General features: G+C 36.4%; 3 protein-coding genes across 4 annotated transcripts in view; 2 read left to right on the top strand and 1 right to left on the bottom strand.

Annotated features, from left to right (window-relative positions):
- LOC111049456 (FK506-binding protein-like) overlaps nt 1–16,103 on the top strand; it is a 122,722-nt gene that overhangs the window by 54,731 nt on the left and 51,888 nt on the right. The window lies entirely within an intron of this gene.
- Nucleotides 6,307–16,103, bottom strand: part of LOC111047322 (peroxisomal N(1)-acetyl-spermine/spermidine oxidase) — a 30,100-nt gene continuing 20,303 nt past the window's right edge. Inside the window, exons 6-8 of one of the 2 annotated variants that reach the window (XR_005571147.1) lie at nt 10,154–10,286; nt 6,528–6,826; nt 6,307–6,454 (exon numbers count right to left, since the gene is read on the bottom strand). Coding sequence is in view for 1 of the 2 variants with exons in the window: in XM_039426601.1 (XP_039282535.1) it covers nt 6,593–6,826; nt 10,154–10,286 (367 nt within the window). In the remaining variant the exon portion in view is untranslated. Of the gene's footprint in view, nt 6,455–6,491; nt 6,827–10,153; nt 10,287–16,103 lie in introns of those variants that run through there. The other variant, XM_039426601.1, reaches the window with a different exon arrangement.
- On the top strand, nt 12,085–14,060 carry LOC120350990 (prolyl 4-hydroxylase subunit alpha-2-like). Its single transcript, XM_039426604.1, has one exon. The coding sequence runs from the start codon at nt 12,199–12,201 to the stop codon at nt 13,765–13,767; it is 1,569 nt and encodes a 522-aa protein (XP_039282538.1). The 5' UTR covers nt 12,085–12,198; the 3' UTR covers nt 13,768–14,060.

Below are 16,103 nucleotides of genomic sequence, written 5' to 3'. Positions count from 1 at the left end.
ACTAAAAAAATACAAAATTATTTTCCTCCTTTCACTTATACCTCACACTCTTTACTTATTCTCACTAGTTATTTTTTGTATTTAAAAGATTTTTTATAAAAGCATTAACAAATTAAGCATAATCACAAGTTTATTAAATTAGAGAAAACCAGAAGCATCTATCTTATATAAGTTAGAAATATTCACTTTATAAATCGTCAGCATTCCTTAAGGTGCGTACAGATATACGCGCCGCGAACATGAGCAATTCACTTTTTATCAGCTGACTATATCTGTATTTTCAAAGAAACGGTAAGATACAGATATAAAAAGCTTGGCATCAGCTGATTAAAAGTGAATTGCTCATGTTCGCGGCGCGTAAATCTGTACGCGCCGTCTTTTCAAAAACGCCTTCTCTGCTTGGTTCATAGCCCGGTTGCAAACAGCCGGTTAATTTTAACCGTGATTAAATTCACGAGAACCAATCAGAGAAGGCGTTTTTGAAAAGACGGCGCGTACAGATTTACGCGCCGCGAACATGAGCAATTCACTTTTAATCAGCTGATGCCAAACATCTTTCAACATAACCTGAAAGGACTAGGATATAATTGGTCAGATAATAGAATTAGAAAAAAATCACTTATTGAAGCATATCTCGAGTTCACACAATAGAATGGTCTATCTACATGTACGGTGAATGGACATTGGATATTTATTCCAATTAATATTTCCTTTTTAAGGCTGTACTGTGTTGGTAGCCCTGTATAGAGAGGGCCATGTGACAGGAAAATGGCGTCTTGGATGTGTAACCGAGTTTTTTGTATTGTGTCTTCATAAAATAACAAAGTATTTTACTGAGTTGTGTAACACAATATCTGGCGACAAAGATGAGAAGTCTGTGTTTCGTATCAGCTACGAGAGTTCAATTTGTGTTCAAGTTTCATAATGTCGAATCCACCTGTGTTCGAACCTGAGGTCGAGAACTTTGATTTATTTATGTGGAACGTCTAGAACTATGTTATCATATTAATGATACAGAGGAAAATTTATTTCTGTGTAAATCTTCAGCCACCTTCTATCTATACACTGAATTGAAAACTTTACTTGCACCTGTTAAGTTAGAAAAGGCTACTTATGCTCAGTGTGTGGCGGCTCTACGTGATAAAATATATATCACGCAATGTAAAATTATTCCGGAACGGTATATTTTCAACCTTCGAAAACAAAAGGTTGGTGAGTCTTTACAGGACTATGTGTCAGAAATCAAACGCTTAGCTAAAATATGTCAATATCGTGATTTCTTAAACCAAGCACTTCTTAATCGTCTCGTATCTGGCCTAACACTACAATGATCAATGGTTAGTAGTTTGCTTGCTAAAAAAGACACCATTTTCCTGTAATATAACCCTCTCTATCCAGACCTACCAACACAGCAGGCTGAAAATATTGAAACACGAAAAAGTTATCAAATAAAGATAAATGTTAAGTTATTGTGTTTCAATGAAATGGTATTAAGATTGAATATTCAACATTATGACATTCCAATAGATAACAAATTAACATGCTTCTATTTCATAAAATTCCTTGGTTAAATTGAAATGATAGAAATTATTACTATCATAATAAAAAGGATTTCAATGCTTAAAAAAAGAAGAAAACCTACTAGAACTTCAATAGTTTCTGATCTGAGCTAGAAACAAAATTGTTTCCGTATTCAAAACCAATACTGTCGTTCATGCAAGCACTGTTTATAAAACTTGCATGATCATTGATTTCTGCAGCCTTGAGATATTTGTTCAGAAAATCATAGCAGTTGTAACCGAGCCTCAATTTGAATTCGCTAGAACAACAGCCGCTAATTGGTAACAGAAAGATAAAATCAACTAGACTAGAAGTTAAATAGTGCCAATACTTCTGTGTAATGTTGGCCCATCATAATAATCTACAGTAGTCACGATTATCCGAACTTACGTTTAACCCGGATTAATCTATAGTTGAGTTTTGATCATCTGAACTTGCGTTCAACTCGGATTAATCTGATGTAGAGTCTCGATTATCCGAACTTACGTTTAACCCGGTTCAATCTACAGTAGAGTCTCGATTATCTGAACTTATGTTTAACTCGGATTAATCTACAGTAGAGTCTCGATTATCAGAACTTCCGATGAACACGGTTCAATCTACAGCAGAGTCTCGATCGTCCTAACTTGCGTTTAACCCGAATTAATGTACAGTGGTCTCGATCATCTAAACTTACGTTTAACCCGGATTAATCTACAGTAGAGTCTCGATTATCCGAACTTACGTTTAACCCGGTTCAATCTACAGTAGAGTCTCGGTCATCTAAACGTACGTTTAACTCGGATTAATCTATAGTAGAGTCTTGATCATCTGAACTTGCGTTCAACTCGGATTAATCTACAGTAGAGTCTCGATTATCCGAACTTACGTTTAACCCGGATTAATCTACAGTAGAGTCTCGGTCATATTAACGTACGTTTAACCCGGATTAATCTATAGTAGAGTCTTGATCATCTGAACTTGCGTTGAACTCGGATTAATCTATAGTAGAGTCATGATCATCTGAACATGCGTTCAACCCGGATTAATCTATAGTAGAGTCTTGATCATCTGAACTTGCGTTCAACTCGGATTAATCTACAGTAGTCTCGATTATCCGAACTTACTTTTAACCCGGATTAATCTACAGTAAAGTCTTAATCATCCAAGTTCGCGTTTAACTCGAATGTCCAGAAGTAGATAGACTTCCGACCATTCACCACTTCAGTCTACTATTATATAAGTATAGATGATTTAGTCACGAGAATAGAATTATCTAGTGAATATAACTCCTCAAAAACGTGTCGGAGCGCAATCCATGTGTGTGAAAAACGAGTATTCTCATCACTGGACCATCTATATTAATTTACGTTTCCGTTTATGCGACCGAGAAAGAATAGCATTTGCTCTTAATGGGCCCGTTCTGGGAACATGAAATGTGGTAAATTGTCCGATTCACAATTTACCCGGTAAAAAGTTCCGCGTCTCATGGGAAGAATTTTGACAGATTCTGTACCAGAAACTAGTTCCAGTACCAAATTCCTGCCTGACAGTCGAACCCTGGTAAATTGTGACAGTTCAAATTTGAAGAGCTCTCATTGGTCGATTGAATTGTAGTCTGCTTGCTTCTCTGCGCATGCGCTGATAGCTTCTTTGTTAAGTTTGTTTAACATAGCATAGACATAGAATTCTACATAACTAACAAAATTATGTTCGATAACCATTCATTGAATGAATTTTTCTCTATAGGAAATGTGAGAGTAATGGAGTGAAAGAAATGCACACTTTTCTAGACGGTAAGTTCGTAAAGCAGCCTTTGTTAATTTACAACAGCCAGTAAACGTAACATTTTGGTGTAAACGTCACATTTACGCAGCGATTAAACGTCACATTTTGGTGTAAATCAACTTCATAAGTGCGCGCCAAAAGCTAAAACCAAAGATTTTGAAATGGCGTTCCATGGGAACATTTTGCACCAGTCACGTGATTGAACAATTTACCACCAGAACTAGAACAATTTACCACTTTTTCGTGTTCCCAGACCGTGCCCATTGACTTGTTCATGCATTTTCATAATGAAAATCTATGAACACTACTACCATTATTCTTTCTCGGTCGTGGGCCGCAGTCGCATAAACGATAATGTACCTCTAACCTCTAGCTGACGCTACTATTGTCCCTGTGTTCAGACTGATTTAGAGTGAAAATATAGTGGAGTGGAGAAGGGAGCTTCAAGCTTCAAACCCCCAGTTTTTCGTACGTCGGTTAACGTTTAATCACGATTAAATGCTGTACTTTAATCGAGATTAGTGCTAACCGATGCATTTTGGTTTTACAAAACAGAAATTTCAAGCGATAACGCCGATTATACTAACCAGCGTAAAAAATGTTAATTCTGATTAGTTGGCACCATTTTAACCGCGATTAGTTGAAAAGAAGAAAATTTGGTTAACAAAGGTAAAAATCGAAAAATAACGCTGGTTAAACTAATCGACGTAAAAGATTTTTAACAGGCCATTCACGGGGAATTAAATCCAACTAACGCCGGTTAGGTACCTACTGATAGCTGTCTTCCAATTAGTTTTTGGTAAAAAAACTAAAAAAATTCAAAGTATGGGCTAAATATATGAATGAGTTTCATTCATTAATAAAATAGAGGAGTGTATTTAGCTGATATTAGCAATCAAAATTAGATTCTGATTTTTGAGGTTAGTTGTCGTCTGCTAGCAGCATAGCACTTGACACTGGCGACAGACAGAGCATTTTCATGGCGCATGCTTCTGTATTGAATGGTCAAATTCACCGCTTTAATAACATTTTACCTTAAAACATACCTATCATTATCAGTTTTCTATTATGTAAATATTCTCTCTTATTAGAATTGAAATCAAACTCATTTTTTCTTTGTCTAATAATATTGGACCATGATCTCGTGTTTTAATATTTTTTTCATTTTCAAATTCACCGCTTCAATAACATAGGTAACCTTAATTATTATTTTGTGTCAGTTAAATTACAGTGTTTCCGGATTGTGAAACCGTTAAAATTTTGGTTAGTTAACCGGTAAACTTAATCAGGATTAAAAACTAACCGATCTTGGTGGAACAGAAATGAATCCGTAAAACTAACGCTGCTTTGTTAATCGACGTTAATGTCCATATTTAACAGACGGACGTGCAACTGGCCTAAAGTGTTACAAATAATGTATGTACCATCATATTTAAATGGTGGCACACATATGGAGTGGTAGGTTTTGACCCATTTAAATACATTACATTCAACACTCTCAAGCTTCAATCTACCTTAGTAGCTCCACTAGATTTTCAACCTAAAGCAGCCTAAATACAGGGACAATAATAGCGTCAACTAAGCGTCCATATGTCATGGGAACACGAAATTGGAAATACCATGTACATTTGCAGTCATTTCCGATTCCGCGTTCCCGTAGTAACTACAGTGGGGTCTACGTTATAATGACAGTGTACTTTACAAAGACAGTGTACATCATAATAACAGTGGAGGAAGATAAAAGAGAACAGAGTTGCCAATTCTCTGCCTTGCCACTGCCTCCTTTAGAAGATAGCTGACATTGGTATATTCAGGCCGGTTGCACAAAAGCCGGTTAAATTTTAACCGTGATTAATTCTACGAGAACCAATCAGAGAAGCTGTCTGAGAGGACTTCTTCGATTGGTTCTCGTGAAATTAATCACGGTTAAAATTTAACCGGTTTTGTGCAACCGGGCCTCAATGTAATATGAATAATAATAACATTCTTGTTTAAAATTATCAACTATATTTTGTTCATTGAGGAAATATATTTTTCAATGATTTAATAATGAATTTTCATGATTGCAATTGAATATTTTGTTAATTATATTTCTACATTGTTTGAAAGTGATCTGGCAACGTTGAAAGGCTAGAAAAGGACAGAACTATCTGCTTTTTTGTTGAATGATAGACAAGGATAGCAACATCAATGTTGGAAAATGATCTGGAAAAGTTGCAAGGCTAGAAAATGACAGAACTATCTGCTTTGTTGAATGATAGACAAGGATAGCAACACCAATGTTAATCAAATGGCGCCATTATAACGTGGACCGCATTATAGTAGACGCTAACAATGTCCCTGTGAGCAGGGAGATCTGTAGACTGCTTAACCCTTAGACCAGTTATAGAATAGACACGTTCCATTGTATATTCATACTAAAAGTCGATGAAGCCAACATCTACTGCCAAATCCACCAACTTGACGTCACAGCAGTGACGTCACGCATCGTATAGAAATTATAGAAAACTTTTTTGAGTTTGTTGTGTAAGTACTTGTGGTGTTAAACTTACATTGTTGTTAAACAATGCATTGTTGTTAAACATAGCTTGTTTTCCATAGCAGATTGTTATTTACTTATGTAATTATTATTTATGAAAATGGTAATCTCCTGCGCAGCATATAATTGCACTGAAATTTTTAGGAAAAAAAGTGGAATATCTTTTCATGTGTAAGTTGAAATTCATACACATAAATATTGTAAGTTGTAACTGTAATATTATCCTTGGTTATGATGTAAGTGAACTCATTGCAGCATGACAATAAATTAGTTTTGTAGGCTACCGTACCCTATTATTTTCAAAACACATTATAACTTTGAAGCCGATATCACATAACACATTATAACTTAACCGATATCGTTTTTGCCCATAGCTAGAAATAACCTAAAAACACCATAAATCTGAAATAGACACAATCTGAAAGTTTTCCATAAGATGCGTGACGTCACTGTTGTGACGTCAAGATGGGTGGATTTGGCAGTAGATGTTGGCTTCAGAGGCTAGACTTCCCAGCGTGTCTATTCTATAACTGGTCTAAGGCTTAACCAACAAGCAATCACCGTAGACGAGACTAGATATTAGAGTGCACCGTAGACGAGACTAGATATTAGAGTGGGTCAGTCGAGCAACTACCGTAGACGAGACTAGATATTAGAGTGCCGCTGTGCTGTTCAGTCGAGCAACTACCGTAGACGAGACTAGACACTAGAGTGCTGCTGTTCGGGTCAGTCCAGCGCAATGCCTCTAATCCAGGAGCTGAGGTCGGTGGTATCGGCGGCGTCGCATTCTACAACGTTCGGCGTAGGTTCGTCTTCATCCACAGACGCCTGCGTCTGCGATTCGTGTGCGACTGCGGCACTCAGCAGCGTTTGCGCCGCACTGCGTCCCGTCAGAAACGCACCGTGCACCGTCGAGTAGAAGTTTGTGTGCGTGTGTTCGCCGGCAAACACCACCAACGGCTATCAATCAATCAATCAATCAATCAATCAGTCAATCCCATTCTCATGTCAGGATTTATTTCAAGGCCATGCAACTCTCTATTTTACTTAATTCGAGTCACAAAATAGTGCATCGGAGAAGATAGAGTGTATTAAGAGAAGGTAGATTAGATTAGAGTTCTATATACATGAATAAAAATAAAATTCAAGTACCCTTTTCAAATTTTTTTACTCACATTATGTTTCGGCTATACTTTAAAATTTTTTGAATTAACTTTATTGGTCTATATTCATTCATTCATTCATTTATTGTATTTACTGTAGATTCTAATTTCAAAGTTTGGAATTTTCTAATATTAATTATGATTGATTTAATTCAATTTAGAAGTATTGTTTTTCAATTCAAAAATGATTTTCGTGTGTTTTGAATTGTAAATTGAGTGTGTAATTAGAGAATGTTGAAGTGACACATAACCTAGCTACATTTGGACTGTTGTATAAATTATAATTGGAACCGTTTTGGGCTTATAAGCCTGTGGTACTTTTCTGTAAGTTGTGTAATTCTGAATGATCGAATAAATAAATTGTACAAAGCACTATAATCATATTATGACATGGGGAGGAAAAACTAGGCTGAGCATGTTCTATTTCTCTCCAAAAATTTTGATAAATGTTAATGTTGTCCAAAAGTTAAGGTTATGTAATCACACACTGCTTCGTCACTTGATTTTCCGTACAGGAATAATGATTTGAGAAAAATATGATGCCATTATGAAGAAAACAACTTTAAAAAGAGTACTTGAATTTCTATTTTTATTTATTTTTAAGAGTAGCCCTTAAGAAAAAAGACAATTATTTATACATCATGTATGTTACTGTATAATATACTAGCTTATACACTGATTTACATTGGATGACAGTAGGCCTATTGATAATTATTCAACGAATTTGACAAAGTATAAAAAATTAATTAATGAGAATAAAGATTGAATGCAATTTATTTATTTATTATTGATGGACAGAATCACAAATCATATAAATATGATTAGGAAGGAACAACAGGCTTGGCCCAAATCTATTCCATTCCCAAATTTTGATAAATTAATAAAATGTCCAAAAAATAGGTTATGTTTCTACTGTAAAACGTTCAAATTCAATTTTCGTCCAAAATATATATATGAGCTAAACATTTTGAATTTAGAGAAATAAAAACACCAAACTATAAATTTGATTAGGATGATATAATATTGTGATGTAACTAAATAAATTAGCTATAAAAAGTTCTTCCAATTGATTTATCAGACATGTCTAAATAATGCGTGTATCTGGAAAAATTCCTCTACCCTACCATAGCCACTCCAGTATTCAGTAGCAGAGAAGAAAGGCCCGGTTGCACAAAAGCCGGTTAAATTTCAATCGTGGTTAATTCCACGAGAACCAATCATAGAAGTCTTTCAAAAACGACTTCTCCTAACGGTTCTCTTAATCACGGTTAAAACTTAACCGGCTTTTGTGCAACCGGCATTAAGTGTTGAAAATGATGCAATCAAGCATATTGCTTATTAAAACATAGTGGAGCGGCAAAGGTGAAGTGTATCAGAGAAGGAAGATAGCTGAGAGTGTTGAAAATAATTCTTCCTTCTAAATTCTACCCTACCTTTACCATTCCAATATGCTTGGACATATTTGAATACACTCATTATTTTCAACACTTTTCCGATACACTTTCCGCTCCACTATATTCTGACACTAAGATAAGCTGTAAGCAATTGACTTAATCCGAAAGACCCCTGTTATGTGATTAATTGTGATGTTGTAATATTTACATTATAACATGGTCGTAGATAATAGAATCTTACGTCACATGGACGGGAAGGGGCCTTTTGCAGGCGAGAATGATTTTTCCAGTCGAGGCGTTAGCCAAGACTAGAATTTAATTTGAGCACTGCAAACAACATTCACGTCCAAGTAACGTACACTATTTTTTTGTCATAATAATATAGAGAAGAATAATTGAGAAATAGAAAACATTACCTGCTTGTGCTGAAGTTACTACATGCATTCTATAAACATAACCCAGTTTACAAATTCCGAATCAGGAATTTTTTGGAAGTTGACTAAACTTCCACCTGGAGCCCTAAAAGGCAGTTTTTGTACCAGTTTTGCTGTTCCTAATTTGGAACTAGGAAACATACTCGACTGTAAAGAAAACATATGGTTTCATTAAAGTGGAGTATGCTGTAATGAGAATCATATGTTTATTAAGGACTTCGTGCTCTTGGTGGTTTTAATCCTTTTGGCCGCGATTCCTGAAAGCCAATTTTCTTGAACTTAAACCTGCTGACTGTTCCAGCCCTTCATTACTTGGAAGCAATTATGTTTGTATTGAATGAAAAAGACTAAGAAATTGTCAAAAAACCACTGATTTATTGATAATTAGAAAGACCGGTTTCGGTTATTACACCATTGTCAATCTCAAATAAACTAAAACTAACTAAACAAGAGCAGCAGAATTTATACTAATAGGCGAGTACTGCTATTGGTCGAGGGCATGAACGCCTGCCATTGGCCTAGCTTGACAGTCTCCTCCCACTCAACGGTGTGAAAAAATGGCGGCTTAAGCAACAGAATCGCCATGATAATAAAATTTACTTTCAGTACAAAATAAGAACCAAGAAAACAAGTGTGAAAGATAATAAAACAAATATGTAAAAGATTGACAATGGTGTAATAACCGAAACCGGTCTTTCTGATTATCAATAAATCAGTGGTTTTTTGACAATTTCTTAGTCTTTTTCATTCAATATGAATAATTATCACAATATCAACTTCTCAACTACACAAAAAGGGGAAAAATCATGTTTGTTATGAAGAACGGGCATAAATTTGAATCAAACAGATCCCAACATGCGTATGGCACCCGAAATAAGAATTCCATCTTATATTTCCCAGTTCATAGAACAACTTTGTTCGAGGAAGGACCATATTATTCGAGAATAAGGTTCTTCAACCAGCTTTCCTCATCATGGAGAGACTTAGATGTTAAGACTCTTTCAAGAACTCTGACTCAAAAGCTGTTGGAAAGAGTACCCTACACATTGGGTGAATGCTGTGAAGCTATCAGGGGATAGAGGCAACTCCAGCATATAGAATAATATCACAACTTGACGTGCTGCATGCTGCAAGAGCCCTGCTCACTTAAGCGGCTAAACGCAACAAATTAATAATAATAATAATAATAATAATATTTGTTCTGCAAACAGCTGTTTACCGGCTTGATTTCATGCATGGAAAACAGCTGAGATTGAATGACTATGACAAAAATAAAATGCTATTAATAATGCTGACCTTGGCGTGGTGATTGCGCGAACGAGTGTGTGCGTAGAGAGGCCTGGCTATCCTCTCGATGTCTGCCTGACTGGCGCCAACCGCCATTGCTGTGTACGAGCCTCGAGTGTTCGGCTCGCCGAACCATTTTGTTCTGCACAAAAACACAACACAATCATGATTTATCAACAATCATTTTATATTCTAGTCTAATAGATATGAACAGATATCATTTCTATATAATGATTGGTGAAAATTATGGAAACAGCTCATCATTTCTGTTACCAGGATAATTTGACAATATGTTCCATTAGAGATCCTATTAGAATGAAAAACTACTTTTCTTTAGTTCAAAATTTTGGTCCGCAATTTTGAATCCAACTCCATTTTTTTAAATGGGAAGATGGTTAAATGACATATGATTTCGATACAGAATTTCAAGAGAAAATGAACTGCAAGTTTCTCTTCCTTCTACTCCTACCCACCACATCACGGTTGTGTGTGGGGAGGATATTATTCACATCCTTTTCAGAGAGTCGATAATTATTTGTTGAAGTTACATCACAAAGTTATTAACGTTATTCAAATTGCATTCAATCTTTATTCTCATTAATTATTGTTTCATACTTTCTGAAATTCTATGATTAATTAGTAATACTGTCATTTTATGTTAATTAGTGTGTAAGTCTGTTTGAATGGTAACTTACATGAATAAAGAACTTATCCTATAATATTAAACGAGCAATTTCTGTTCATATGTTTAATTATATGACTTTGTCAAGCCAGTTCTTAGCTGGAAATTAGCTTACTAAATCGTGCTTACACAAGCAAAATTTAAAACGTATCTGAATACGGCCCTTCAAGTCTTAATATAATAGTTTTGTATGGGTTTTAACTTTTGCTTGGACTAACGCCTGTAATCATTCATTCTGCTTTGCATAATTCAGTTAATGGATGAATTTAATTATGAATGGAACCGATCCAAATTACTCCAAAATTTGCAGATGCTAATTATTCCGAAATGTAATGTATCTTCTATCCTATACTATTAAACGAGCAATTTCTGTTTATATGTTTATATATGTATGTGACCGGATCTCGAAAACGGCTCTAACGATTCTCACGAAATTTTGAACAAAGTAGGTTTATGATATGTAAATTCGATTGCACTAAGTCTCAACCCTGGGATAACTCGCTGAAGGACATTAAAAGGATAGATACGTACTTGAAAAAACAGCTGGAAATTTTGTCGTCTGTCGGTACCGTAATGGAAGTGAGTGAACGAGTGCATGTGTGGGATCATTCAGCTGATCTCACGAGTAGGAAAATTCAGCAAGAAAAAGCTATTTTCGTTTATTTCACTATTTTTTAGAAAACATGTTTACTTCAGAAAGTCCAAAAAAAGTAACTAGATGCTGTTTGTATAGAATCTGAATAGTACATAGTATAACAAATATTGTAGCAAACATAGTATATCATTCTAAATCGAATTCATAGTATATATATTCGTAATTGATGATGTGTGAATAAATTGTTATTTTTATGAGTGATAGTAGCTTAACCTTGATTTTGATTTGGAATGTAGTATAAATTTGAAAAGGGACAGTTTTGGGCATAAGCCTGTTGTGCCTCCTCATATAACTGTAAAAATAATTGTACGACTGAGAAAATGTATAAATAAAAATAAACTGTACATTCAATCTTTCGTTACAAATTGTCTATGCTTTTACACTCGAGAGCAAAGCTCGGTCACCCGATATTCTAATCTAATCCTAATCATCTTGCAATTACTGCATGTGTTCCTCCCCACCACCACAAATATTAACTGAGCTGATTCATGAAATTACAGCTAACCAACTGTTCAAATTTACAATCAATCATAACTAGAACACAAAGCTAAATGAATTAAGCCTGACAAGCTGATTGACAGAAAGCACAAGTATGTAAGTGACATAAAGTACCACATATGTGTGATATATTATTTCGCAAAAGCCTTGAGAAATTTCATTGATTTGGAGACGTTCTAAGATTTTGTTCAAGTGCTTAGATATTTTATCGTTGTTGCAATGGAGTTGCGTTTTGGAATGTGTGTGTTACTGCTCAGTACAACGGGAATCGTGAATGGTGATCTGTATACAGCTCTGATCGATCTGGAAGCATTAGTTGAAACAGAGGCTGTACTCCTCAGTGAACTGGACAATTACATTGGAGCAACAGAGCGTCGGCTGTCACAACTCAGAAGACTTGCAGCTGAATACAGCAGAGAACACAGTGAGGCGATTTTAGATGTGGGCGCCTACCTTCACAATCCAATCAACGCATATCGGCTCATCAAACGGCTCACCATCGACTGGAAACACGTGGAATCGTTGATGGACGATTTCGGTGAAAAGGAATGGTTGGAGAGAAGGGGGCGGTTGAAGTTACCGTCGGAGGAGGATTTGGTGGGGGCGGTGTCAGGTCTGTTGCGACTCCAGGACACGTATCAGCTGGACACCGCCTCCCTGACCCGGGGGCAGATCAATGGTGTCCAGTACACCACTCACCTAACAGCTGACGACTGTTTTCAGATAGGTAGAATATCGTGCGTCAATCGCGACCACTATCATACAGTGCTATGGATGTCTGAAGCTCTCAAACGATATCATCACGAGGATAACGACAGACGAAGGGAGATACTAGAGTGCCTGGCATACTCCACTTACAAGCAGGGCAACGTGCGATCTGCATTGCAGCTCAATGATGAATTGCTGAGCATTTCTCCCAATCATTTGTTTGCACTTAGTAACCGCACCATCTACCTGGCAGACATCGAAAAAGGGACAGAACAAGTTGCTGAAAATCTGCTAGATGAGTATACAGAGCTCTACTATCAGCTGTGTCGCGACGCCCTCTCTCCCTCTCCCCTAGTGCTCTCTCAACTCAAGTGTCAGTACGTCCACAGAAACCAACCTTTCCTCAGGATTGCGCCGTTGAAAGAGGAAGAGGCCTATCTAGACCCGAGGATAGTTTTGTATCGTGACGTCATCTACGACAGCGAGATAGACGTCATCAAGGAATTGGCTTTGCCTAGGTTGCAACGTGCTACTGTCAGGTACTCTAAGAGAGCCGTCGTGATTCCAGTCAGCCATAGGATTAGCAAGTCAGCAGTTCTGCTCTTTGCCGAACACCCATCCATCGAGCGACTGAACCGGCGTATCGAGATGATGACCTCACTTACCATGGCCTACTCACCATTACTACATGTTGTCAACTACGGCATAGGAGGTTACTACAAGCCACATTGGGACTTTGCCCAAGGACCACATAGGAACATAGTGATTTACGGGGACAATATACGCGATGGGAATAGAGTAGCTACGGTGTTGTCGTATATGAGTGACGTGGCACAGGGTGGGGCCACAGTTTTCCCATTTCTGAATGTGACCGTTCAGCCGAAGAAGGGAACAGCGCTAGTCTGGTACAACATGCACCTGAGTGGAGAGGGAGACTTGGCAACTATGCATGCCGCCTGTCCTGTCCTCGTCGGATCCAAGTGGGTCACTAATAAGTGGGTCAACGAGCGAGGTCAGGAGTTCAGACGGCCGTGTGCACTGCACAGACAGACTCGTCATTCAACAAACTGGTACAGCTAAATAGAGACACCATTATCACTAGATAGTCTTGTTGAACATTTGTTTTCAATTATTTTCGATGCAAAGAAGACTTGGAGCTCAATGCAATCACTAACCTATTGTTGGATTCAATATATCATTTTCTGACATCCGTATAATATTATAATATAAAAAACAGGCATTTTACATTTTTGTTGTCAAACATTCCTTGTCTATCTGTCACAACAGAGTACGCTACAACCTTACAGTCAATTATAAAAAAGTAAACTAGTAAATTTTAGATTGAGACGCAATACGGTTGAACCATATTTATACGTGACGAATGTGTTAACAATACTGACTCTGTTAAATTGCTTGGCTTACACTTTGACTCCAAATTGATGTGGGATGCGCAGGTGGATGCACTAGTTACTAGGCTGAGTAAAGATCTGTTTGTTATAAATAGAAATATTGTGAAATTTGTGCCATTATCGGTGTCAAAAATGGTATATTATACTCTTTTCTATTCCCATGTTATGTTATAGAGTTGTGGGGGAGCACCACTGATTTTCATTTCCAAAGGGTTTGCAGTGTGCAAAAGAAAGCTATACGATACATGGCTGGTCTCAAGTATGACGAATCTTGTAGAGAGGCATTTGTTTCTTTGAATGTACTCACCTTACCTTCTATTTATATATACAAATTAATTATTTTTACCCAAAACCATATTTCGAAACTGGTCACGAATGCAGAAGTAACACACATGCCGAGCAACTTATGAAAAGGCTGTTCTGCATCGTATGCAATAAATGTTTTGAAGGATACATGCAGTCTGGGTGTCTTCCTGGACGTCCACAGAGGCTACTTCGATAGTTTAGTAAAGTACGGGATTGTATTTTGGTTTGCATCGTCTCAATTTGATAAAATATTTAAAGCCCAAAAAAATATTATTCGGCGAATTTTTAATTTGAGATGGAGACACCCATGTAGAGACATCTTCAAGAATAAAAAAATTCTCACCGTTCCCTCAGGTTATATTTACTCAATACTCATGTTAGCATTCAGAAACCTCAATATACTGAACAAAAGGAATGAAACAGCAAGAGAAACAAGAGCACATAACTTATTATACTACCCAATGCATAGGACAACTAAATTTGAAAAAGGAGCACTATATAGAGCAGTAAAATTCTTCAACAAACTTCGAAGCGAAACTAAAGTTTTTAATTCCAAATTTCGGTTCGCGAGTTTTTAGATGAATGACTGATGATTTTAATTTGTTTACCGCTTTCCTCCCTCGGATCCAACTGCAACCTATCTAGACACAAGGCTTGATTGGATTCAAATCAAAAACTTGTAGCCTTATAATAGTTACTAAACTTCACTAGTGTCTTATTATGTATTTTATGAATTTGTGATTTATATAATTCAATATATGTAGAATTTTGACAATGCAAAAATTCTCTACATGTTGTAAATAATATTGTAAACGAATTAAATTGCAAATAAATAATTTGAATTTAAAGTACACGATCATAACACTACAAGTAGAAACAATATAGCTTTGAGACAGGATGGGTTAAAACTGTATAAGTAAATAACTTCTTACACTGGTGCTAAGTTATACAATAAATTGCCTGCCTAGTTAAAATCTAAGTCGATAATGATCTTCAAAAGTAGTTTATATAGCTTTCTTGCTGCAAAGGCTTACTATAGTTACCGATTTCTGTGATAGCCAGTAGATATTGGCACTTATAAGTTGTATATTAGCAAAGTTAGTAGACAGAAGGTTGGTCACTCATCTATAGTATTTTCGTTGAAATGCAATTGGAGTGGGGGAACTGCAGCCGTGACGTAGGCTGTAGTACAGAGTAGGCAGAATATCGCATTCTTGAAAATCATATGGTGTCGTATAGTCAAATTATATAACACAAACATTTTCTGACATGCAAGCTTTCTGTTTCTGCTTTACAATAATTATTAATACATTTGAATAATACAATCATTTTGCCATATAAAAGCAAAAACCCCACCTCCTAACCTTCCCTTTCAAACCCTTAAGGTTTCTTCATCTTCTAGGTCGTGTTTATATTTTGTAGTTTGGCTATACATCAGCTTGTGAATTTCGGGGATGAGATATTTTGATTCTCGTAGAACATGTGCTCGATACCAGCATGTGTTCAGTGCATTTACAATGAATGAAATTCATCGGATTTATCGGGATCGGTTTATCGGTTTATTGCGATGCATTGGTTTATCAAGATTTTTTAAGGGTTAATCTGAAATTATAATAGTATAACATTGTCTACTAACGCTTTTCCAGCTTATTAACTTTTTCGTGTCACGTTTTTAGATTCATGGAAAACTTTCAACTTCAT

The sequence above is a fragment of the Nilaparvata lugens genome, chromosome 4 (genome assembly GCF_014356525.2).
Source record: "Nilaparvata lugens isolate BPH chromosome 4, ASM1435652v1, whole genome shotgun sequence".
Classification (NCBI taxonomy): Eukaryota; Metazoa; Arthropoda; class Insecta; order Hemiptera; family Delphacidae; genus Nilaparvata; species Nilaparvata lugens.
The sequence above is the reverse complement of the archived record's forward strand: the minus strand, read 5'-3'. Positions and strand labels throughout refer to the sequence as shown.